Source organism: Carassius gibelio, chromosome A20 (genome assembly GCF_023724105.1).
Source record: "Carassius gibelio isolate Cgi1373 ecotype wild population from Czech Republic chromosome A20, carGib1.2-hapl.c, whole genome shotgun sequence".
Taxonomy (NCBI): Eukaryota; Metazoa; Chordata; class Actinopteri; order Cypriniformes; family Cyprinidae; genus Carassius; species Carassius gibelio.
In genome coordinates this window covers 4,147,755-4,174,177 of record NC_068390.1, presented here as the reverse complement: position 1 = coordinate 4,174,177, position 26,423 = coordinate 4,147,755, and the positions used below count along the sequence as shown (strand labels likewise).

Below are 26,423 nucleotides of genomic sequence, written 5' to 3'. Positions count from 1 at the left end.
GCAAGTTTTGAAAATGTAAGCAGTTGAAAAAAAAAAAACTAATAGTGTTGACAAAATGGTATATTTAAATATTTAAATGACAAAATACAGTTGCCAAAATGACAAAAAAACTTGTCTAAAGTTTACTATGTAGAAAATAACAAATTATACAGCAATAAAAAAGACCTGCAGTTAATATCTGAATATGCTTGAGCACACAGAATGTCACCAGCAGTTTCAGAACACTAAGATTTAGAATGTGAGGTTTCCATGGTGACGCTGATGCATGTTGCCGTGACGCTGAAGAAGGGAAACAAGTTCAGACAGAGGAAACATGATTTGAACTCGTACAGTCTTTTCTGCAGCTACTATGTGCTGTCTACTTGCTTTCTGTCATGATTGTAATCATAAGAATGATGAATTAGCCCTAGCTAGTTTAAATGAAATCAGTATTTTTAAATAATGTTGTGTTTGGGATTGTGCAGTGTCCAGCTCATAAATGGGCCACATAGCTTAAATTCTTATGTCACTTAATAGTACAATGCTGATTGTCAATAAACCCCTAAATGGAGCAAATATATTCAAACTAAAGGACATTATGTTGTTTTGAGCTGTCTATTACAATCTGAATTGATGCTTAGATTTTTGGCTTAACAAAAAGCCCCTGGTTATGCCACTGAGAGAAAGCGGTCTGTTAAGATTCACATCCATCTCAAAGGCAATTGCTGCAGTAGCACAGGAATGGAAAGGAACCCAATGGAAGATTGATATTTGGAATCTTTCATCTTTTCTTCATGGGTTCCTGAGCTCTAAATGCCACGTGACTTATTACTGGAGTAGCAGGAAAATTATGGCATGGCAACTCTGGCTCACTTATGGAATTATAAGTGCCAATTCCTTTACAATGTCAAAAGTAATGAGGAATTAAAATAAATGTCAAGCTTTTAGAAAAACAAATCAAGCACAAAAGCATTACTTTAATAAAATGACTTTCGACTCGGCTCGGTACAGTTCAGCACGGCACAGCTTAGTTTGCGTTTCCACTGCAGTTTAGAATCACTTAAGAGTGGGTAGGATTATTCACATTCATTATAATTGTGCCGCCTCTACTGCCGCAACTCCTGAAAAACGTTTTCATTCCATGTCACTCCATCAAGCTCTCACTGGATCCGCTCCTCTGCTATCCATGAGAGGAACATCTGTACTTCCTCAACAGACAACGAAACAACCACTTTGTGTTAGTTAAAAAAAAGTGCATTTGTTCAAAACTCGGTTTGATCCTTCGCTGGCTGTGCTGATTTAAATCTAGCGGTTCTGTTGTGTTTTGTGTTCAGTGACGCAGGTAGTGATGATTCTCTTTGGCCAATCCTTTTTGAGCAGAGTTTACGCGTCAGGTTTTGGTAATGGTACAGTTCACTTGGAAGTTCCAGGTGGAAGTTCCAAGTTGGAACCTCAACCGAGGTGGTACAAAAAAAAGAACCAGGTACCAGGTACTGTACCCAGTGGAAAATTCCCCCGTGGAGCAAACAATGGTTTTCTCAATGTAGTAAATGACTTCAATTAGACTTTATTGAACGAAGCAAAAAAGCCATGGCAACAAAGTCTTCGTCTGAGCCGGCATCCATACTTAGGGCCCAATCATACACCCGGCACAATGCAGCACAAGGCGCAGCACAACTGTTTTTGCTAGTTTCAACCCAATATGTAGTTCTCATTTTCCCGTCATAAACCACGTTGTTTAAATAGCAAATGCATTTGTGCGCCCATGGCCGTGCTTGTATAAAAAAAGAGGTGTGTTCAGGCACATTACTGTTTTGAGGAACAGAAAATAAACTGCGCCATAGACCTACTCAAACCTGGTCTAAAGTCTAACGTCAATGGTGCAATATTTGTTTTGTTATTTAAAGAGTGCGTTTGTAAAAAATGCGCCTCTGGCTGGGTCCACAATGCATTACTTTGCTTATTACACACAGGAACACGCAGCAGCACTCAAACATGCCAAATATTAACAATAAAAGGTGTAAAATACAGTGTAAAATAATGATATTGTGTAGGCTACATAAGTATAATAAGAGTATGGTGCAAGCAGTAGGTTCTTGCAATGTTACACAATGCCATTATGCAACTTTGCATCAAAAAATTAGATCTTCCTTTCTTTAGTATAAAGCTATTTTAGGGTAGGTTTAGTGTTGACAAAACCAAACAATCCAATCTGGTCTATAATCAGATCAGTGGGTCACATGTTCTCATATATATAGTAAACATTTGTGGCAGTATTGGTATTTCTTCTCAATATTTTACCTATGATATCTATTCTACCAGTACCTGTTTTTAGCCAGTTTTGTATAGTCTATGCAGTCCAATTAAATCATGGGTTCAGGAGAACACTACTGCTGATATGACCTTCATGTTTGTTTATCACACTGGAAATACTAAATCAGGTGCATTGCATTGTGGGATACCGTGTTAAATGGTGCACACTGCAAATGTAGTACAGTACAAACAGTATAAGTACAAACTGCACTGTAAATATGAGAAGAATGCTATTCTGAACACAGCCAATGTTTAAATCATTATCTACTAATTTGTAACAGGTGTCATTTTAAGAAATAATTTAAAAAAGGTATAATGCAGTATCATATGCAAATGTTATCAAATAAATAAACCACCAGTAAAATAAATGGCACATTACAATACTAATCATGCAATCATTAAAAAGACCATTGTGTTGAAAAGACCCAAGTTTATTTTCAAATGAATAACATTGACTTTCAGTAGTCCATTCAACAGTGCTGCACTTTGACACTAAACCACTGCTTATTTACACATTTTATATTTAAATTTGAAAGCCCCAATCTACCTGTTCATTATACACTTTCATGGCATGAAAAGAAAATTTACATGATAAATGAGTTCTGAAAATGGGAAATCATACAGCTGAGCACCATGTTTACTCATTTTAAAAAGCGAGTAAAAACAGCAACACAAATTGTTTTGGTTTGTTAACATACATATCCACAATGACATATAAGCACATTTTTATTTATATAATCAAAGTATTAAACTTCAATAAATAGATGTGAAATTTCATGTATTTTAATGCTGCAATACATCAGCAATCGAAATAAAATTAATATGTTTCAATACGTATTGCACTTTTTTTTCTTCGTACACTGTGCACATGAAGGCATTCTGAGTATTATTACATTCTATTACAAAATAACCAAATATGGCTCTCACTATTATTATTGTGCCTTGAGTGTAGCTTTACCCTCAATTCTCCATTCCTACATCCATTATATCAAAACAAAGAAAGAAAGAAAATAAGGACATTCAATGACCCTAACCGTAATGAAGAAATGTGGCATGATGCATTAATATGACATCACAGCACACTGGAAACAAGAATATCAAAGAGGATCCATGTGTTCATCTAATGCTCTGATATTCAACCCCCTTCTACAAGTCCTCCATCCGGAACTCTTTCCAAACACTAAAATTATCTACAGCTATGAAGTAAAGGAGTAATATCAATATGAGTTTTAAAAGAAACAATGAGTCATAAGTAGACATTGTGCGGCTCTTCAGTGCATGTAGCTGAATTCAATTATCACCTGAATTTAGAAAAGTGCTAGTTCTCCGCTAACCCCTCAGTAAATATACATTCTAACAGACAACATTACAATGAAAGATCATTAGATTTGGGAAATAAACTAGATTGTGTTGATGATGTATGATAGTGTGGTGTGTACTGTATGAATCTCCATGACGAGCCCTTTGACTGAAGCAGTTCTGAACTCTCTTGGCCGTCTGGTCAGAGTTCGTTGCAGGCAGAGTTCTCTGTTGTTTTAAACATTAGAATAGAGTTATATATTTTTAGAGCCGGCCCTAGTTTAATGCTGAGGATCTTCACCAGGTCCACCTGAGTCAATAACAGGAAGGCCTCGCCATCAATTTGCTGAAACCAAACAACAATAAATTAGCTGATAATCATACACAGCTGTCAGTGCAGAAGATGCATTGCTTGTGGAATTCTTTGATTCGGTGTAATTTCAAGGTGTTTTGCTCTACAACAAAATGTCCTAAACAAATGCTTCCTGAAATTCATGCAATAGAAAAAACTGTTTCTGTTCACAAACAGACATTTGGTATTGTATAAAATTTAGTGATCACTATGTAGTTCTCTTACTAAAGAAATTACCATGTTTACTATGGTAATGTTAATGTTTATCGTGCATAGTCTTTTACATCGCTTTTAAATATTTCTGCCTTGTATGGGTGATCATAATCCACATTTGATCAAGTAATTTCAAACACTTGCTGCTGACTAAGAGTGAGTTTTGATATCAACTTATTCCCGAGGAAGCCCCGGCGAGGCACGATCAAGCCCCGGAAGTGACAGTGGAAACGCGACTGCTCCTGCCCCAAAACGTTCACATGTAGTCCCAGTTACTTATTATAAACATGTTTTTAAAAATAATTGTATAACTTCCAAATCAAAATTTGTGTTTCAGTATGGGTGTGTATAATTGATGTTGTATGGTGAAACTCAAAGTTATCATATTATTTATATTTACCACAGACCTTGTTTTATTTAAAAATTGTAAAACCCATTATACAAACCCATAGGAAGATCTGAAGGTAACCCATGGTGAATTAGTCTTATGGGGTTTGACACACAGCAGCAGCAGCACTCCATGCAGATACATGTACCGCAGTATCAACGGCACGGCAGAATCTCTAGCAGCTCACACATATCTGCACTGCATGGGATGTACTGTACTGTGTGAAAGTGAAGTGTGTGAGATGATGTGGTAATGTACTCCAGGTGCCAATGACGTTGAAACTATGCAAACAGTGGAACCCTTGTATTAGCCTATAATTAGTGACACATTGCATCTGTTCCTTACAATGAAAATCCACATCCTCTCATTATAATAAGCAGATCTGTTTCCTCCGGAAGTGTCTTGTTGCACCATTTTTACACCCTTGGATTTCAACTAAAAATTAACTATGACTTCAGCAAGGGATAATATAATAATATATGAGGGGTATCCCCCGACAGGGTGATCAGCACTTGAATCACACTGAAGGGGGTTATTCTGCGATAACAACCAGCTGGATGTACTGTACTTTATCCCGCTTATTAAACATCTACTTGCTACATTAGTAAATAATTAGACAAGTTATTTTAAGTTATACATTACAGTGTACAAAACAATCATTGCAAAATGGCAGCAGCTATGTTTGTATGAAACGAGAGAGCGAGTCAGATACCAGAATGAAGTTTTAATATTTAGTTAGCAAACCAAACATAAAGCTTCTACCAAAAAAACCCTGTTCCTATCAAGAGTATAGCATCAGTTACCCAGGTGAGCCTGTGTTATCGGCTTTTACTGGTTGTTATCGAGGGATAACAGACCTTGGAATGTCGCGACTGACCAATTAGAATCAAGTATTCCACATCACCGTGTTATAAGGCAGGATAGTTTTAAGTACATATTCTGACTTTGACACATCCAGTGTAGACAACATCCAGCTGCTGCATCACAATGCTATGTTGGTCACTTTCAACACAGACGCAGTGTTTCAAATGAAGATTTAAGCAGTTGTTTCAACTTAAAGGTTCAGTTGAGAGGAACAAACATATTACTAGATAGACCACTGCAATAAATCTAACGAGATCACAGCACAGTGACTGAATGGAATGGGTGATTATGTGAGACAAGTGCAATCTCAGTAAATCCAAAGCTGCTGTCATCTTATAAGATCTTTTCAGATAAATGTTCATGGGGTTCAAAAGTGTAAGACGCAAGTTTGAGGCCTGGAGATAAACAACATTTTAGAAACTTTACAGTCTGAAAACAAATAATGGTTATACCATAAAATTAAGAGAAAACGAACGATTCTGCAAATCAAATGTCTATGCAGTTTTGAGAGCTGCTGCTTTTTTGCTGATTAAAAAAGGGCACATAACAAATACTAAGATTTGTTTTTTTTTAATTCAATTTTAAACTCAAACTGTTATGTTAATTTTATATATATATATATTTTTTAAAAGGTTGTATGCATTGAAAACATTATCACAATCAGCTGTGTGTGTGTGTGTGTGTGTGTGTGTGTGTGTGTGTGAGAAATGGATTGGCTGCAGGTAATCAACTCAAAATTCTCAAAACTCAAATTTAAGACCTAAACAAATAAAATAAATAACATATAAGTGGGGTAGGGTAATGTCTAAAAAGCATGGTTTACAGTTCAGTTACAGGTTTTCACACAAGAAAAAAGTCTTGTAAAATGATGAACTACCCATTTCTTAATGTGTTAATAGTTTAGAGTTTTAAAGTGTATTAGCATTAGCCTTTTGTCTATGCACTTGTTAAAATGTACCATTCTGAGTGTTTGGTGCGTAAAAATATGGGTACATTTTCACTTTGGTCAGAACAAAAACAGAAGGGCTGATTGAAAATGCACATTCATTCTCTGCCAGCAGGAGGAGCTTTTGGAGCGGCAGTTTTCCTGGTCACAGTACTGTACACAAAGCTTTGAAACCTGCACTGCTCATGTTTATTTGATGAAATCATTGCCGTTTGAAGCTTAATCTATCCCCCAATATAAAACCTCTTAATTAAGCATAATTAAGACTTTCTTGTACCATTTAAGACTTTTTATGGCCTTACATTTGATATTAGTATCTTGTATAATTTAAAGGTGACATCATGGAAATCTGACTTTTCCAGGTTTTAGGTGTTATAATCAGGTCCCTGGTGCATCTACCAACCAAGGAAATGTGAAAAAGATTAACCCAGTCACTTTGCTTAGGTAAGCCTTTTTTCTGCAAGCGTTTGAGAAAGAGTGTGCTCCCCAGTGATGCTGCAAAGGGATCTCATTATAATATTACCACCCCCTAATCTGTAAGTTTATACCCATGGTGCCGACATTTTGATTTTGCAAGTGACAACAGTGTAGCAGCTCTAACGGCATGGTGAAGTTTGAGTAAAACATGCTAACTTTTACACCCCACTGTATGACAGGACTCATTAACCCAGTTCCCATTTGCACATAAAATTAGAAAACACAGGACAAGACAAAGTAAACATGAGGAGAGAGAGATGGAAGATAAGAGCAGAAGAGCAGACAGACAGCAGCTCCGAGAGCAGAATTATTTAAAGCAGCATCCCTCCGGCCTCTTTTACTTTCTTGTTAGTAGTAAACATGCATAATGCTGTATCGTGGGATGACTTGACATGCCTATAAATGGTTTCATTGAGTTCTCCTCACATATCCCAACATGCCCCATGCTCTCTTCCTTATGATTTATATTCTGTTCCTAAAATGCTTCAGTTACTCGGCTGCCAAACCTCATGATAGAGGACTAGTTAAATATTTCCCAGAGGATTCAGTCGTTCTGATTTCACTCATGATTAAAAGGAATACTTTACCTCCTCTCTGAAGGTGCGCACTTGCTCCTTGCAGCCTGGAAGTCCTTGGATAAACTCAATCACCTACAGAATAACAATGAGGATTAGAGGAGGGACAACAGCTGAACTTAACTGAATCCAAAACTGATCAACTGATCTAATAAAAACGGTCTTGAATTTAATATGCAGATTCACTGTGTACCTCATCCACGCTCCACACTGCCACTTTACTGGCCGTGATGCCTGCCACTGTTGGAAGCAGCTTGCTGTGCTGATCCCAGCAGTGAGGCATGCTGGGAGATGGGCTGGAACACGGCATGAACACAGACTGGTGCAAAGCCTGCTCTAGAGTCAGCTCTGAGAGAAACAGAGAGAAGGGGTCAATTCCATAGTAAAATGAGCATCATTACGCCCTACTCAAGGCATCACCCTAGAGGAGGACACGGGTTACTGCAGACAATGCTTTGGAACATATAGTGAAATTAAATGATTACAAAAATTAGGAATACGACAATATTTATGGCTAATATCTATAAGCCAGAAATGAACCATTATGGTGTCTAAAAGAATTACAACACTACAACTAAAAACAACTGTTGTATATGCTAAAAGTACATTTTAGAATAAGAAACAAAGAATAGGAACAGGTAAATGTACAATTTATATTAAGACAAAAATATGTCTTTATGAGGAGGAACCACTGAGATACTGGTAAGATATTAAAACTCTGGTTGGAATATAGATAACACAGGGATATACAGTCATCAACTGATTTGAGTAAATAGTTCAGTATTAGACAGCTGTGTCACACAGCCTGTGTAGGGTATAGGCTAAAACAAATATAAATATGCAGTATAAAGTAACACCGAAAACTGGCATGCACATTACATCTGGAGCCCACAGAAATGAAAAAACAACAATGAATACTAGGCTTGATTTCAGACACTACGTGAATATTTGCACTTTGGCTTACAAGATGGATAAAAGAAAAAAAGGCAATTCAGAGGTAAAATTTCCAAATAACATTAATAAAGGTTGTTTTCCCTTTGTCAACAAATGAACTTAATTCTTTACCATACTGCACCGTTTTTGCACCATTCTGCTATTGTAGGAAAAAAAATGCTATCATTATTACTAATCTCCAGATTAGACAGAAATGAGACTCCAGAGTTAAAAATAAAAACAATTGTTTTTAAATTGCTTAGACACAAAAAATGGTTCTTGAGGCCCACACAGTAAAACCATTCACTCATATACCTTATCTTTAGACCGAGTCTGCAAAAATACATGTATAATTCTGTGCTTTGAACTCAGTTTGCTATTGTAAAACTAACTTTTTGCAAAACTAAGCAGTTCTCTACATTACACAAATCACTCACAACCAACAGCTCTTTTGTTTAATTTGGGAAACAGGCATGTAAATGCCATTAAAACACTTTTTTTACCTCCTTGCATTTCTGTTTACAGTGTGTGTGTGTGTGTGTGTATGTATATATGTATATATATATATATATATATATATATATATATATATATATATATATATTAGTAGTGGGCCGTTATCGCCGTTAACGTGCTGCGTTAACGCGAGACTCTTATCGGGCGATATAAAAAATATCGCCGTTAATCACACGAGAGAGAGAGAGAGAGAGAGAGAGAGAGAGAGAGAGAGAGCAGCGTGTCACAGGCCGCGACACTGAACCGAGCTCTCTTCTGCGAAGAGAAAGACGTCTCAAATCACTTGAACATCGAATCTGCTTATTTTTGCTCTTGTGCCGACAAATACATACAAAATATGTCAAAATATCCACCTTGGAAATTATGCTCGAAAAAACTGTCAGTTATTTCTTAAGTGACAGTAAACAGTTGAGGAAAAAATGTGATGTGTATTATATTGGATGCGTTCATCTTCTCTTAAAGTGACCGCGTCTAATTTAGCTACTGGCTGCTGTAATGTTAATCCAAGAAAATGAGAGAAAATCACTCACTGCTCTTGACTGAATTACTTTGTAGTTTTAACAGTCAAACCAAAAATTATTCAGACACCAGGTATAATTTGTAGGTTATAAATGTAGGTTTGATTATATATTTAATTCTTACATTGAATACTATCCAGTGCTATTTTACATTTAATTATTTGGTTTCTGTACCTTGACACCAACAAACTTGAAAAAAACTTAAACATTGGTGTGAAATAGGCATAATGTTGTTTGCACCTTGTGCAATGTGGAATTAGTTTACAGCTTTTCCAAGCACTTTGTGATACATTTTGGAAACAGGAGATGAGCCCCTTTTCTAATGCACCACCTAGCTTGATAAACCCCTTCTCAAAGACTTACTGTTTGTCAATTTTATTTGGGTAACACACATATTCTGAATGCCTTCGGCAGAATTCGAATGAGCCATTTTAATCTAGATTAATCTAGATTCATTTCAAGATCACAGTGAGATTAATCTAGATTAAAAAAATAAATCTATGCCCACCTCTAATATATATACACATACATACATACATACATACATACACGTTAGGGCTGTGAACGTTAACACGTTAATGCATGTGATTAATTTTAAAATCCTTAATGCATTCAAATAATTTACCCAATTAAAGCAAAATTACTGAAGCATGATTTCTATTCTTCTACCCAATTTTGCTTCTCTGCTAGCGATCAAATCATTTTAAGCTGCTAAACTCCAGGCAAGTTTTTGGTCCAATGATACAGTAAGCAGATGCATTCAAACAATCAGTGCTAATATAAAAGGCGTTTTCAGTGAATTATCAATTCCAGTGTGTTTTGCTTTTAAACATGAGCTCTGTCATATTCTGTCATTGCCTCTGAAGAGCACAGGCCCTCACACGTCGTGCTGTGTGAAGTACAGACCGAACGGATTATCGACACATCCCACCTTTGTATGGCCAGATGAGACACAAACTACGTTTTCTCGACTGGATAATCACTCTCACTAGTAAAGTTCTGATGGATGAAGACTGCAATCAAGGTAAAGACAACTGCTGTGGCATACAGGAGTCGTACAGTATGCACTGTTATAATAATGCATGTCTGAGTGCTCTTGACACACTGATCGCACATTGTATTTATGCACAGGCACAGATATTTCCGTACATTCTCCGTTTACACACATATTCAAGATAATGTTTTGATTTGTCATGTGTATTTTGCTGTGTTGAGTAGTTCTGAATGGATCCGTGTACTGTAGTAGATATATGAAGTCAGAAGGTGGTTGGTTTAGGCTTTTTTGTCATTTCCATGTGGTCCTTTTAGGTATCACAACTTGACTTTTCTAAAATGTAAAAAATCCCTTTGCTGTTGCACTATGCAAAAACTTACTATGCAAAATAAAATTTTTAGTTAAAATAGTTTTGAAAGAAGTATTTGCTTTTGCAAGATATTCGTGATGTTTTGCATGTTTTCAATTTTCAATTTCAATTTATTTATAAAGCACAACTAAACACAACTACCGTTGACCAGTGTGCCATACAAAAGTAAGTAACCACAGAGTTTCACAGAATTAGGGCCGTTTCATAGTCAGCGCGAGAAACACGAGCAAGCAACGCGAGCGACGCACTCCCTTTCATAGTCTACACAGTGAACGCAAGTGTCACGGGTGATGCGTGTATGCAATACACCGCTCACGCAACAGGGGGTAGTAGAGTCGGGTCGCGTGATATTCAGATCACAATGGCAACTGAAGAGGAGTGTATTCTGTTGCTGATGAACTATCGTATAAATGTGGATGAATACGTATAAGTTCGCATAATTTTTCTTCTTCGCCCGTCATTGTATTCAAACCTTCTTCTTCTGAAAACACAATATACTTGACTTAATGTACAATACTTGCAATGTCGCCCCCATCGACAACGCATAGTATTGCGTGAATCGGCGCGTCGCGTATCAAAAACTTGGACGACACATTTGGCTACGCACCGACGCATAATGGCGGCCGAAGCGTAACGATGCGTAGCCTCGGGGACGTGTATGCGTACAGATGCGTTGACTATGAAACGGCCCTATAAAACAAAAGGTCACAAATAAAACTGCAAGGCAGAACAAATGCAAATCACAAATAATAAGTCAGATCAAATAAAAAGGTTTTTAACCTGGATTTTAAAATGGATAGTGTAGGGGCAGTTCTGATTTTTGTAGGAAGACTATTATACAAGTCTCGAAGCACTTGACTTCTTGAAGCACTTGACTTCACAACTTGATTGACTTGTCTATCAAGCTTAAGGGAACTGTCCAACACTGCACCCAGATTTTTTACGTATGGCTTTACATAAGGTGCCAGAACACCAAGATTTAGATTTGCTATACAGTGTGTTTTCCTTTCCGGCAGACTTAAAATTTTTTCGAGACATCCATGCTTTAACATCCAAAAGGCAGGCAGCCACCGGGTCTAATCCATTCTTATTTTTCAATGTTTCAACAAATGACTTAAGCTGTTCACTTTTTTTAATGTGGCTGACACTCCCTCTGAGTTAAAACAAACCAATATCCCGGAGTAATTAATGTAATCAAACATTACATCACACTGACTGAACTGCTGTGAAGAGAGAACTGAAGATTAACAATAAGCCGATCCAGATAACGAACGCAAGATTGACTTAAAAAAAAAAAAAGTTAACAGCTCAAGTCATTTGTGGATTAATTGGAGACGCGAAATGTTTCAAATGATTCAGTTTAATTTGGTGAACTGGTTCAAAAAGATCCGGTTACATCAAATGATTCGTTCATGAACCGGATATCACTAACTGCTTTGATTTGAACTCTCTCACAACAGACACAGAAGAGAAGACAATGCTGAATAAAGTCATAGTTTTTGCTATTTTTGGACCAAAATGTATTTTAGATGCTTCAACAAATTCTAACGGACCCTCTGATGTCACATGGACTACTTTGATGATGTTTTTCTTACCTTTCTGGACATGGACAGTAGACCGTACACACAGCTTCAATGGAGGGACTGAGAGCTCTCGGACTAAATCTAAAATATCTTAAACTGTGTTCTGAAGATAAACGGAGGACTCACGGGTTTGGAACAATATGAGGGTGAGTTATTAATGACATAATTTTCATTTTTGGCTGAACTAACCCTTTAAGCTAAAAAAGTCTATTGGAAATGAGTTTTGGGGGCAGCATATGTGAATGTAAAAATCCCTAATAATTCAAAATCTATCAAAATTGAGTATAATTCCCCCTGTAACGATTAAAACCCAATTATGGGAAAGAGGAGGCGGGAACCGGCGGACAATCAAATTAGATTTAATAATGACAAAATAAAGACAAAACAAATAAAAAACAAACGCAACTAAAATCCAGGCCTGGTCCTCTCTCGTCCTTCACTGTCGTCGCTCCCCTTTTATATCCTTCCATCTCCTCCGTGGGATTCGAGACCGGTGGGTCGAGCAGGTGTCGCTCATCTCCAATCCCGCCCCACTCATCACACCCCCTAAGAAGTCTTACAAGTCTGTTAAAAAGTATTTGTGTGGCTTAGGAGGCCTGTAGAATACATCAACAACTAACAGAGTGTTGGAGTCCAACACCAGTACATGCAATTCAAAGCAGTTATATGTAGTTCTTTGTATGGCCTGACATTGAAAATGGTCTTTAAAAATGGAGACCAAACTGCCACCCCTTCTCCCAGAGTGGGGGGAATAAAAAAAAATGTAAAGCTCAGAGAAATTAGTTGAATCTCCATTGGGAAGCCACATTTCCATGATATATAGAAAATCCAGGGCTTGGGAAGTCAAGTCTTCAAGTCTTTACCACAGATCTCGCGTTGACCAATGCCATTTTTATCTGCACAGTCTTAAAACAGCTGCGTTGCTCTATGCAGCAGGTGAAGATGATGTATAGAAACACTGCAACGGTTGAGGTGAGGCGAGTGTTGAAGAGGCCGTTGATCATGCGAGCTCGGTAGAATGGGTACGTTCCAGGAGTAAACCCCAGCAGATGAACGGCAGATGATGGAGCGGTTCCCTCGTAGGCAGATCCAGATTAACATTCAACTCTGCTTGTCAGAAGCAGAGGCTTAAGCTTGAAGGGGGGGTGAAATGCTCGTCCGGCATGGCAGGGGATGCACTAACAAGGAGGCAGAGATATTTGAAGCAGTTTTACTCACCGCCTACGGTTCCAACACACGATCGTGACCCTTTTTCTCGTTGGGATGGCATCATCCTTAAGAAATAAACGATACGCAAATCCGGCGTCAAACTGGGCCTTGTTTGTAAAACAAGCATCTTCGAAATGCAGGGAACAAACACAAACACTTGCACAACTCCGTTGATGCTCTGTAAAAATAAACTCCATCCACTGGTCCCTTAATGCTGGTTTTTCTTTGATAATCTGTGCAGGGTTGTCTTGCCCTGGCAACCAAAAACACACTTCTTTTGTGACATTTGGCGACGCTCTCGCTCTGATCAGTGAAGTCTGTTGTGCTCTCAGTGCTCTGCTATACGGGAGCGCGCGCTCTTCCGGCAGAAGTGCCTCAGGACCCATATAAGGAAATTCCGCTCCATCTAACGTCACACAGAGCCATACTCGAAAAAAACTTTCCGAAACTTGTGACAAACCGGAAGGAGTATTTTTGGAACAAAAATACTCCTTCAAATGTACAACTTAATTTTTGAAACTTTGTCCATGTTTAGCATGGGAATCCAACTCTTTAACAGTGTAAAAAACTCAGTATGCATGAAATAGCATTTCACCCCCCCCCCCCCCCCCTTTAATGGTCACACTGCCCTGCTTACCCCGTCTTTTCAGGCGCTTTTTCACAGGATTATATGGTGACTGGTTCAAACAAGCCAGCAAGGATCCTTGGCAGGGAGGAGGCAAGTGCCATCGTCCTTTCTGAATTTGATTTAGTAACACTTCAGAGGAAATTCTACGATTTAAAAGCATTTGCCAGTTGTAGACTAAAAAAAGAAATACGACTTGCCATAAAAGAAACCAACAACACACAGACATGAACAAACTAAGAGACGAAAACACAATTATTTGTGTCTTATGTGTGTTGCAGACCAACTCTGACAGCTCTATTGTATGTCACTTTGAATAAAAGTGTCTGTGTTACTTTAATAATGTAATGTAGAAATGTACGTAGGTTTACTCCTACACACTCTTAATGTAAATTTGTAAGGTTATGCTCGTCAGGACTAATGGATGCAGTCTCCATTGACTCAAAAAGAATGTAATTTAAAGTTAATTATGTTTAATCATACCAATTTGCTGACACAAAGAATCATGGCTAGTAGTGCTGACACAATACCATTCTCCGTATTCAGAACACCAGTACCAATGAAAAATAATGGATATCAAGTTTGATACAAAATGTACAAAATATTGCTTCAACTTATTTTAAATGATTAATTACTTTCAATATTATTATAATTATTGTAATGATAAAGGTAATGTTTGAAACCATTAGAAAACCATGCAGTGATGTAGTTTTCAACCAACTATACATCTTTAGCTTCCAAACAAGTACAGTCAGCAATAAAGAATAAAGAAAAACATTGTGAGTCATAAACAATTTTTTTTCCAGAAAAGAGCATTAAGATATTTCTCTAACTTTTTCACAGTATTATTGCTGTTTGATAATTATTGCTGACATCACAGACAGCTGCAGATCTAATCGGCTGCAGTATCTATCATTTAAGTGACTGATATTTGTTAAATAAAGTGTACACAAGCAATTTGAGGGTTTGTAATCCCAAGCAAGAGTAAATGCCCCTTTGAATTCACTACCTTGACCATAAATGACAAAATCACTTCTTTTGTGCACTTCACCCGGTTGAAGTTGCTCTTTTCACTTTTGTTCAGAAGTTCCCTATGAATAGAGAGCATTCCAGCAGCACCCTTCAAGAGTGCAAAAAGCCATTTAAATTCACCCAGACAGCATCACTTTCTCAACACATATCATAGTGCACTTAGAGTGGCATGCACAGTGTTGACGAGCTGTTGTGCTCCTTTTTGGAGGCCAGACATTGAGATAAGACCCTTCCCCACTGTCTGCCTTTTATAGTTAATCACTCTGACAGAACCTTTTTTTGAAGTGCGAAAAGAAACAGAACATTTTAAGAACACATACTGGATATATGTCAATATAATGCCAATAAAGGAAAATTAGATCTACATACAAGGTCAGTTTGCACATATATCAAGTATGAAGTCGATTGTTAGGTTCTACAAACTATCCAAGGTGTGGTTTTGCAGTATAACAGTGAAGTTAATACATGTACTGAAGTTAAGCACAATATGAACCCTTTAACAATATGAACTACAGTATCACTCAGCTTGAGTAGCTTACTGGTTTTATAAAATGCCATGACAGGACAAGAGACTCTAAACACATCCCATCCGGATGCTGTGTTTCTAGTCTGCAGGAACTTTGAATGTTTTTATTTTTACCTTCTTTAAAGAACACCTTTCTTTATATGACAACTGAGACAGCTCTGAAATTGTTGGGACTTAATGTTAACAATGGCCAATGTAATGTTAATAATGTGACAAATGGCCAATGTCATTCTCAAATTCAGAGTGCCAGTAGACACACTGGCCTGCAAAAAGTCTGGGGTGGCAGAGCATGGAGACATGACCATGTGCACAGTTACGTTGGGGTAGTACCCTATGGGGTCATTTTTGTTTTATTTTTCAGGAAGCTCTCTCTGTCTTGGCTACGGAGGCAGTCCCAGAATCCATTTTAGCACTGGAGTTCAGGTTCTGTCCTCCTCCGTCATTGGCCTGGCTATCTGCTGAGGTTTCTGATCTGCTGGTGCCATTCTGGTCATCCTGTCACTCTGCTGGGGTTCCCGACCAACTGGAGCATCCCTGGTCTGTCCCTCCAACTCCACTCTGGGCATCCAGTAGATTTCCTGACCCACTGGATCCTCCTTGGTCCCTCCCATCTCGGCAACCAAGGCAGTCCCAGAATCCGTTCCAGCCCTGGAGTTCAGGTTCTGCCAGGTTCTTCAGAATGCTCCTGATCTGCTAGAGCCATCCTGTTCGGTCCCGCCGACACCACCCTAGCACTCCACTGGGGTTTCAGACCCAGTGCAGCCTCCCTGGTCAGTCACTCTGGCTCCGACCTGGTTGTCCGGCAGGGCTCCCAACCCACTGGATTCTTCCTCGTCCTCCAACGATACCACCTCAGCTATCTGCCAGGGCTCCAGTGTGCTTGGACTGTGTGGTCTAGGTCCATGTGATATGTTGTGTGTGTGGAGTGTGTTGTTTGGACTCTTCAACTCCTGTCTAGTTTAGTTTTGGTTTAGTTTCAAGGTTCTGATTAGTGTTCCCGAGGTCTTGTTTGCTCCCAGTTGTGTTGTGTCTTGTCTTGCCAGAGTATTTCCCCTTATGGAGTAGTTTGTGTTTTATTTTGCAGCCTACTCTGCCTGTCTCGGCCACCAAGGCAGTCCCAGAATCCATTCTAGCCTTAGAGTCCAGGTTCTGTCCATGTTCTGGCTTCCTTTGGCTTTGCCCTGGCTATCAGTAGGCGTTCCTGAAATGCTGGAGCCATCCTGGTCTGTCCCAGCAGTACCACTATAGCATTCTACTGGTGTTCCAGACCCCTTGCAGCCTTACTGGTCTAGCCATCCAGCAATACTCCCAACCAGTCGGATTCTCCCTGTTCCCTCCCACGATACCACCTTAGCTATCTGCCAGGGCTCCAGTGTGCTTGGGCCGTGTGCTCTACGGTCCGTGTAATATGCTGTGTGTATGGAGGGTAGTATTTGGACCCCAGCACTCCTGTCTAGTTTAGTTTTGGTTTAGTTCCGGGGTTCGGATTACTGTTCCCAAGGTCTTTTTTGCTCCCAACTGTGTTGTGTCTTGCCTGAGTTTTCCCATTTATTTTGTAGCCTGCTCTCCGTCTTGCTCATAGAGGCAGTCCCAGAATCTGTTTCAGCCTTGGAGCCTCCATGGTCCAGGTCCTGCCTTGCTCCAGCTTCACCCTTTGCTCTACACTGGGGTCCCTGACCCTCCGGCTCTGCCTTGGCTGTCCACTAGGACCCCCGATGCATGTTTGCGTGTGCACAGTGTGGTGTTCTGATCTCAGCACTCCTGTATAGTTTAGTTTCAGTTTAGTGTCGGGTTCAGATTAATGTTCCTGAGGTCATGTGGATTTTTCTATTTATGTCTTCTCCTGCCTTGTCTTCCCTTTATGGAGTATTCCTCTGTTAGAGTAGTTTTTGTTTTGTTATTTAATAAAAACCCTAAGGGGAGGGCAAGCAATCTAACTCAGGTTTGGACCAAGTGTGACAGCAGCACCCTTATATTCAGTCCTAAATGACTTTAAGAAAACATGCCTGTACTTTAGTTTGAGTGGGGTTCTCTAAATGACACTGTGATCAGCCAGAGAAGTCAATGCGGAATATTCACTGAAGAGTTAAGAGACTATGACTGCTCACTTTCTGACATCAATTAGTGGAGCACATCGCCAGTGGACACCATCTGATGCCTGTTATATAAACACTGTAATCATCTCTGATATTGGCTCTATCCATGTCATTAGCTGTCATAAAAGCACATCCTCAAGGGAATTCATAAAAACATGCTGTTGGATACAACTAGATATCTAAGTGGCAATACCGTGTTTGCTCTTGCAGTCTTTTAAGACCTGGATAAAATTCTCTAAATCACTCTCTAATGTGTTCCAATGTATTCCAATGAAAAATTGCATAAACTCACAAGTGAAACTCAAAAAGACAAATGAAGCTACAGTGGGAGTGCAGATGTCAGGTACTGTCTCTTCAGTGTGTTTGTTTTGTATAATTTTGTTATTAAGGGAACAGTATCTGTGCTATGCTTTTTCATTCACAGCACTGAGTGCATTATGGGATGCCAGTGCAAAAGTCAGATCACATTTATTTGTATAGAGCTTTATATAATACAGATTTTCAAAACATCTTCACATTGGTAGAATTAGTGTTAATGTAAAATTTATTAATGAAGATATTAATTTATTATTACTATTTAGCTGTGAAGTAGCTCTACAGAAGACAATAGTGTCATTGTGCAGCCCACTTTAGTTCAATATTAATTCAATTCAGTTCACTAACAGCGTTGATGCTGCAAAGTTAGTGTCATTATCCAGCCCAATTCAGTTCAAATTTAGTTCCCATCTGATCATTTTAGTGCAGTTAAATTGATAATATCATTGAATATTATCAGTAAGAAGTTATTTATATTTTTTGAGCTACTTTTAAATTCACCCTAAGGCTCATTTATAGGGCTGGATTAACTGTATATGGACTTTCCTGCATACACCCATGTGCACACATATCAATATTCTCATACATGTACACAATCTCCTGCTCCTGGCCAGTTCAGTTCAAATATTTTTGGCCAACACTCACACACATCATCGACACATCTGTCCTCGCTGGCATTTCCCCCCAAAACACTCAATCAGGCTCGGGTAACTCCACTGCTTCAAACCCACTCTAAACCTACACACAATCCCCGACGCTTGCAGGAGCTGCCTCCAAACCATCTGCCCTCATTCTGCGGATCTGTCAGCAGCTCACCACACCATTAATCAAACATCACCAGACTGCTCTGAGTCCCGCTTCACAGGTAGATCCTTCACGGTACGTTGTCTTGAACCGTGTCAAAGTCACATCAACAGCTACAGCCGTAGATCCTCCAGCCCCGTCGTGCTGACTTGCATTATTTAACATCAAGAAGATCAGGTCTTTTTACACAACTCCTCATCCAGGCTCTTGTTATCTCTAGACTTCACTAATACAACAATCTTCAACCAAACCTCGGCAAATGATCCAAAATGCAGCAGTGCTTTTGGTTTTTAAATGATCTCAATGCACACTTCCCCTTTCTTCTCTTATATATATATAAAAAAACTTTCTATTGCAGTATTCCTCTATTACTACCTACTCAGGATTAAATGCCTGTATTGTATTCTTTATTTGCAAGTCATTGAAAATGAAAGCACCTGATATATTAATAAATGCAAAAAAAAACATAGCTAGATAAAATGTGATTCCACTTGTCTGCTTTCTACTTTGTCACTGCTATGCTGCAATAAACATCTTTTCCAATGAGATCTTCAACATCCTCATTATTTTTTTCTTAAGGAACAATTATCCATGGCTGGAGCCCTTGTAGATTACCAGTCGCGACACCCACAATATACCAGATTACAGAAGCTGAGGTTCACACATCTTCTATTCTCAGACGCAAGTGACCGGAGCAAGTTAAAAAGCTTTTAAAGCTGAGGAACAAACCAATCCTCTTCCTCATTAGTGACTGCCACTAAACCTTTAGATAACCAGCCACAGAGGAGGAAGGGAAGAACAATTTTTCTGGAAAGAGACTCAATTCCAGCAAGAAACAGGAAGGCAGAAGGAAAGAAGGAGTGAGTCATCAAGGAAAGAAATAGAGCAGCTGTGATTAACTGAAATAATGTCAGCTCATCTGTGAATCACATGCTTCAGACACTGATTCTGAAGGCGTTCTCTTTTCTCATGGGCAAGTGGTATTTCCATGTTTTAAAATTAAACATCAAGCTTCCAACCTATTTTTTCTCTTCATTTTATTACAATACTTCTATTACACGTGTCATTAGAGTAACTTTCACCACATGTATTAAAACCACTTTAAATGACACTGCTCATTTATTTACTCTGTTTTTTTCCTCTCTCTTTTCTCACTCTCTAAATGTCTCTATTTAAAAAAATTTTTTACTATCTGAGTGTTTTTGTTGTTTACCGCAGTTGCTGAAGCTTCTTCTATCGCAAGGATTTTTTGTGTGTGCATACATTCTTGGCAATAAATCTGATTCTGATTGGGTCATTTCAAGGCTCAATACTGTCCACCAAATGGACCTTCAGCACAGAGAGGGTGGTGTAGATCTACCTTTGGTTTCAGTGACTGACGACACCTCGCTCTCCACTTCCTCTTCCTGAGGCAGCTCCTCCACCTTCCGGACTTTACAGGGCCGACCAACCCTGACAGAGAATATCATCAGGTGATCGTGACATCATCAGAGTTTGCACAGGACAAATGTACTACAACACCCCAGTACTGCCCGTGAGAACAGCTGTTTTTATTTCAGAGATGAACACGGTGTACACCACTCAATGAATTAATCATGCAACATGGAGAGGTCATGTGACATCAGACTGTGTCGACGGTAGCAAGCTAGTATTCCATTTCGAACACAGCCACGGCTTTGAATTTAGTTCATTTAACAAGGAGCATCTATTCTCTAATTCTAGCCGAGGTATGATTTTGTATATATTTCTTGTGTAATATAAAGCTCATTATACAAATCATTTCTGTAAAGTAAGCAGAACAATTTCAAGGCTATTTGTGAAACGCTGAACAGAATGAATAAAGCTGTATGTCCAGAGAAGTTGTGTAAAGCATCTCTGTCATGACACACTGAGCGATGGCTCGGACCATCATCGCAACAGTTTCCAGCAACATGTTTGGGTGAAAATGAAAGCTTGCTGACGAACAGGTCATTATATCAACAGCACAACTGAGCAGGATCATTTTACTCGTCTGTTAGACCGTGTCAAGGACCGCTGTTTGTGTCAGCAGTGTCTGTCCAGTCAATACCTTCTCACCTGCAATGCAAAACTATTTCTTTCTCCTTACTATGATGTATAATTACATATTCTTATATTATTTAAATTGTAAAATCATGTTTTTGTACTCATGTACTTAGCTCTTTCCCTGCCATTGTCATATTTTTTTTTCGAATTTCTGCGTTTTCACCATTATGGATATAATATGGAGAATAATATCCATAGTGAGCCCCTATTACACATCTTCTGAAAGAGTACTGTATCTCTGGATCAAACAAGGCGTAGAAGAAGAAGAAGCAGAAAAAGGGAGTGTGTATGTCAGAAGTTGCATATGTAAAATAACACAATCGTCAGTAATTAAACAGCATTTAAATCAAAACGGCCTAATGTTAGCAGATGAGAAGAACAATATAAAAGTGAACGGTTTATTCCAAATCAGTCACCAAGAGAGTGTCTGAGCCTAACCTTCGCTTGGTCTCTGTGGCGATGGGCTTCTTCAGCGGCGTGCTGGGTTTATCCGGCTGTGATGGGGCACAGGTGATGGGTTTGCTGGAGAAACAGAGGCGAGACGGTGAGAAATGAACACTTCACTGAAGGTGTGACAGAGGACAGACGTGACAAAGTCCTCCCAGTGCTGTTCAAGGCCTGACGGGATATGATAATATGCTCCTTTATTTACAAGAGCAAGCGGTAATTAATTAATATACCAATTTAAATTCCAGATTACAATTATAAAAGTGACCATACTGTACACATGTACATTTTTATCCACTATTTGCTATTCAAGTTTCTTGCACCAAATTTTTTAATAAATAAACCAATAAAATGTAGAGGGTTAAGAGGTTTAGAAACATTTAAAGATATTTTAAAAATATACTCAAGAGTTTTGTTTGAGGGACTGAGCTGAATGTTTTTGTGTATTTGATATGAGATATGGGAAATGGAAATATAACAGAAATATGAATCTACAGGTGCTGAATTAATAATGTAGATCACCTGAATTGCTTTTGGACACTAAAGACGTGAAATAACTGATAGGAATAGCTGTTGACACAGAGCAGAACATTGAAATAATCCATGCTTACTTGTTTTAGATTAATTAAGGTCATTAACTTTTTTCTTATGTGTTTTTCATAATTTGCTTTAACTTTGATGTACAGTATGGTTGGCAGCGGTTTGTTATTGTATTAACATGTCAATGAGCAAAACAAACTGTTATTGATTGTTTTCATGTCACTAAAGAGACCTCTTCTAATATAACTGGACCAAACCATACGCCATCAGTCAGAAATCTGCTAACATGACACTAGCTAGTGTGTTATCTTCTGATCTGTAGTGCAAGATGCCCAATTTATTCTCTTCTTCTCTTTAACAATTTACAAAGTTAGAAAGTCTATGACGGCTAGTGTTTTAAAATCTGTTCAGATTGAGTGACACTCAAGCTCAGACTCGGGTTTCCATCTCTGACACGGTTAGCAACAAAGAACCATTCAGATTAGTAGGCCAGAAACATCATGAGGTAATGAATAAGACATTTATTGAAATTGTCAACTGAAGGTGCAGCTCAAGAGTGTAGACAGCTTCATTAATTATAACGTAAGTCATTTAGTTTTAATGCACCACAAAATGCCACTCACATCTGCTGTGGAATAGAACCAAATGGCTGTTTTTGCTACTTAAATCAACTTTGTAGTTACTGGATCAACTCTGCTCTTTAATCAAGTCCCCACCAAGTGACTGAAGACTGGACAGGTATAGGTGTGTTAATGTGGCCAATCATATGCATACATTTGCATAGTGTACCATCAATGTGCATAGTATTCCCAGTTTATAAACCTCTTGCTGAATAGACACACACATAACAGATGAAAGTCTACATTACATTATCTTCTTGAACATCGATGAATGTTTGCAGCTTATGTAACAACTGTGTATGAGTCACTTAAGATGGGTCTCAGCATCACACAGCCATGGTTGTGCTGTGAGAATCATTAAATACATAGAGTCAGTTCAGACCCCATCAGAGAAACGGACACTCACTCATTAGCGTCAGCTGAGATCTCTGTGTTGGGTTCTGCTCTGCGTGGCCGACCCACGCCGCTTCCCGGCATCTCTCCGCTCAAGCGATCCGGCAGAACAGAGTCCTTGTTCAGGTTGATGTCAGAATACGGGCAACCCACAGCACTGAAACACCAGGAAACACGGTCGTTTCACAGACATAGCACCTATCACTGTAGCTCAGGAGCTGCTTTGTATCTTATCAAGTCACAGGTCTTAAAGTCTCAATGCATACTTCCACAAATTAAGGCCAAAAAAGATCTTAAATCGGAGCAGAAGTCTTAGATTCATGCATTTCGATAATGCATGAACAAGATATCGTTTATTCTGTTTTGCTCAGGGCAGTGTGACCTGATGAAAATGTAGTTATTAATTATATCAAGTGTCAAATAAAAATAAATGCGGCTGTGTGATAATCGCTCAGTGGGATTATCAAATCAAAGACTGTGATTTCATCAAATAACTGTAGATTTTTTTTTGTGTGATTTATATATATTTTTTTATTTTATAAATATCAAAATGAATAAAAAGACATTAAAAAAACAACAACTGTACAGTCTGGTGCACTGCATCTCAGAGTGAAGCGCAGCACTGTGATGATCTGATGCTTTTATCAGCTTGGTTTACATAAAATAAAAAATATTTCTATACATGGTCTATATATCAATATACATAGCAAATATTTTTGCGACTTTAACATTTGCACTAATGCTTACTTAACATTGCATAAACTTCTAAATGGTTACAGCATTTCATAAGAATTCTGGCAAAATAAAAGCTTGACTGAATGTTTAGAAATAATGTAAGACAATGTATATATATATATATATATATATATATATATATATATATTAGTGGTGGGCCATTATCGGCGTTAACGGGAGACTCTTATCGGACGATAAAAAAAATATCGCCGTTAATCTATTCTCAAAGTTGGGTTGATAGCTGGGTCTATATTAGGCGAGCTATGATGACTTTCACCTTGATATTTTAGCGCAGATGTATACCTAACCGAATTGCACTGTAGGGGCGAGAACGAGTCTTTAAACCTGTGTGTATGCCTACCATAGACAGTAAAAGAAATGGACAAAGCGACCCCATTGGATTCAACCAAGGGGCAAGGAACTCGACCGGAAGTTGAAGTCGGGTGGGGGCTGCCATCTTTTAGCAGAACTTCACTTGCGTTAGCATTCCCATTGACTCCCATTCATTTTGGCGTCACTTTGACAGCGAATAACTTTACATCTGAGGCGTTTAAAGACTCTGTTTGTCCATTATTTATTTCTAAAGATACACGACAATGTATAAAGGGCTCCATTACCTTCTATGTTACATTATGGCTCAGTATAAACAGTTTTTGTAAAAAAAAAGGCTAACGATTGCGTCATAACCACTCGACTCTCTGTCGCATTACCGTACAGACAGGAGGAGAAGCTCGCAGGCAATTAACTTAATATGGCGTACTGCCGTTACATTTTAAAATACTATACAAAATAATTAATCAGAATACTTACTCCTGCTCACTCACGACAAAGAACTCCCCGCTCAAGCTCGCCGTCTCTGCAAGATTAACGATGGCAGTTTGCACGCACAGCTACTAGAAGATTTACATCTGTCAGACAGGTTGCTGACGTCGTCAAGCTTCGTTTGAGTCTGTGCGTCAGAAACGGAAGTGCTAAAAAACGCTAAAAATGGGCTTCACTTGTCTCAATTGAGTTCCAATGGGGTCGCTGTGTCCATTTCTTTTACTGTCTATGGATTCAACAGAGACAAGTGAAGTCAATTAGAAGCACTTCCTGGGGTCGGGCGTACTGCGCAGACTCAAACTGAGCTTGATGACGTAGATGTCACGTGAGCATCCTGTAAGTCTTCTAACCGCTGTGTCAAGAGAAATCTATATCACCCACCGAATCTTCCAGAGAAGGCGAGCGTGAACATGAGCACATTTTGGTAAGTATTCTGATTAATTATGTCCCTTGACTTTATGTCTCCACATCCCCCCGATAGCCTCATAGACAGTATAAGATTGCCTGCGAGCTTCTCCTCCTGTCCATACGGTAATTTCTCTACTGTGCGACAGAGAGTCCCTGGTTATGACGCAATCGTTAGCCTATTTTTTTTTCTTTAATTAATTGGGTAAATATAAAATACAGTGCTCAAATTTAAATATTTTTTCTACTGTCGTTTAAAAAAGGTAATTATCAAAACATAAATTCGAAACATTATATCTTGATAGGTTTTTTTTTAGCTATATTGCCCAGCTCTACCATACATTACATTATAGCATTAAATAATTATTTGACTCAGGAGAAAGTGCGTGTTCGAACCCGAGTTCGACTGATTCACGTCCTCCGCTGGATTGTGTTCACTCTTGGATTTTTGGTTCCAAATCACCGTTTGTTAGAGTCATCATAAATACACATATAGCAAAGCTTTCTCACCTCACTTTTTTTGTGTTTTTGTTTCCAAAGCACCAACACAAAATGGCGTATGTACAAATTTAATGCAATATGTCAAGGAGATGGAAAAATGAGATAAAAAATGAGTTGTGAAATACACAGTTTGACCCCATCACACAGCAATAGCAGTTCAGAGCTCCCCTTCTTGATTCTACAGACAAAAACATGTCAAAATGCTCTTTTCGGCCAGTGACTTCATAAGCACAGTCTAAATTATTAAAAGTCCTAAATGAACTGGTAGAAATTTGAATGCGTGTCAGATCTGCTCATGTGCGTCAGGTTTTAAAGAGACAGTGCTGCTTTTAAAGTGAAACCTGCTGCAGTCTGTCATTGACGTAAATGACAGAACAAAAAAAGAGAAATCACTCACTGCTCTGCTCGCTGATTCACTTTTGTAGCTTGAATAAAAATTAAGCTAGGTAGGTAAACAGATCCCATTAAACCCATTTCAAACATATCATCTTTATGTTGTTTCTACATTCTTTTGGAGATTGAATATGAAATGATGATTGACGTGTGATTAATGAGTTGTTTTGTTCCCACACAGATTCACACTGACCTGTGGTGTCCAGAGTAGCGCGCTCCTTTAATGTGACCCACTCCTTTACAGCCTGCTGTAGGACAGCCGCTCTGCTCAGACGTCTCACACATGTCCTGAGCAGCTTCGAGCACACACACAGAAACACATCACACATTACACGTCATCCTCACTCTGGAAACCAGCATCTCAGCTTGCACACAGAGTTTTCACTGAAACACCAGCTTCACCAAGACAAAAGAAGGCTGTTTCTTCAGATTCAATTACAGATTTAAAATGTGTTCTTTCCCTTGTTTTAGATGTAATCTTATACCCTTTAAAAGGGTTGACACTTCTAATCTTCAATTAACCTATCAGTCCATTATAAAAAAAAAAAAAAGGATTAAAATTTAAACCTTTACAAA

General features: G+C 38.6%; 1 protein-coding gene across 3 annotated transcripts in view; it reads right to left on the bottom strand.

Annotated features, from left to right (window-relative positions):
• Window positions 1-2,702: 2,702 nt before the first annotated feature.
• Window positions 2,703-26,423, bottom strand: part of LOC127938210 (lethal(3)malignant brain tumor-like protein 3) — a 48,760-nt gene continuing 25,039 nt past the window's right edge. For all 3 annotated transcript variants that reach the window (XM_052534670.1, XM_052534671.1, XM_052534672.1), the window contains 7 exons: window positions 26,041-26,143; window positions 23,005-23,148; window positions 21,430-21,513; window positions 20,288-20,379; window positions 7,600-7,754; window positions 7,419-7,481; window positions 2,703-3,937 (listed from right to left, as the gene is read on the bottom strand). In XM_052534670.1, the coding sequence (XP_052390630.1) occupies window positions 3,794-3,937; window positions 7,419-7,481; window positions 7,600-7,754; window positions 20,288-20,379; window positions 21,430-21,513; window positions 23,005-23,148; window positions 26,041-26,143 (785 nt within the window). In that variant the 3' untranslated portion in view covers window positions 2,703-3,793. The remainder of the gene's footprint in view (window positions 3,938-7,418; window positions 7,482-7,599; window positions 7,755-20,287; window positions 20,380-21,429; window positions 21,514-23,004; window positions 23,149-26,040; window positions 26,144-26,423) is intronic.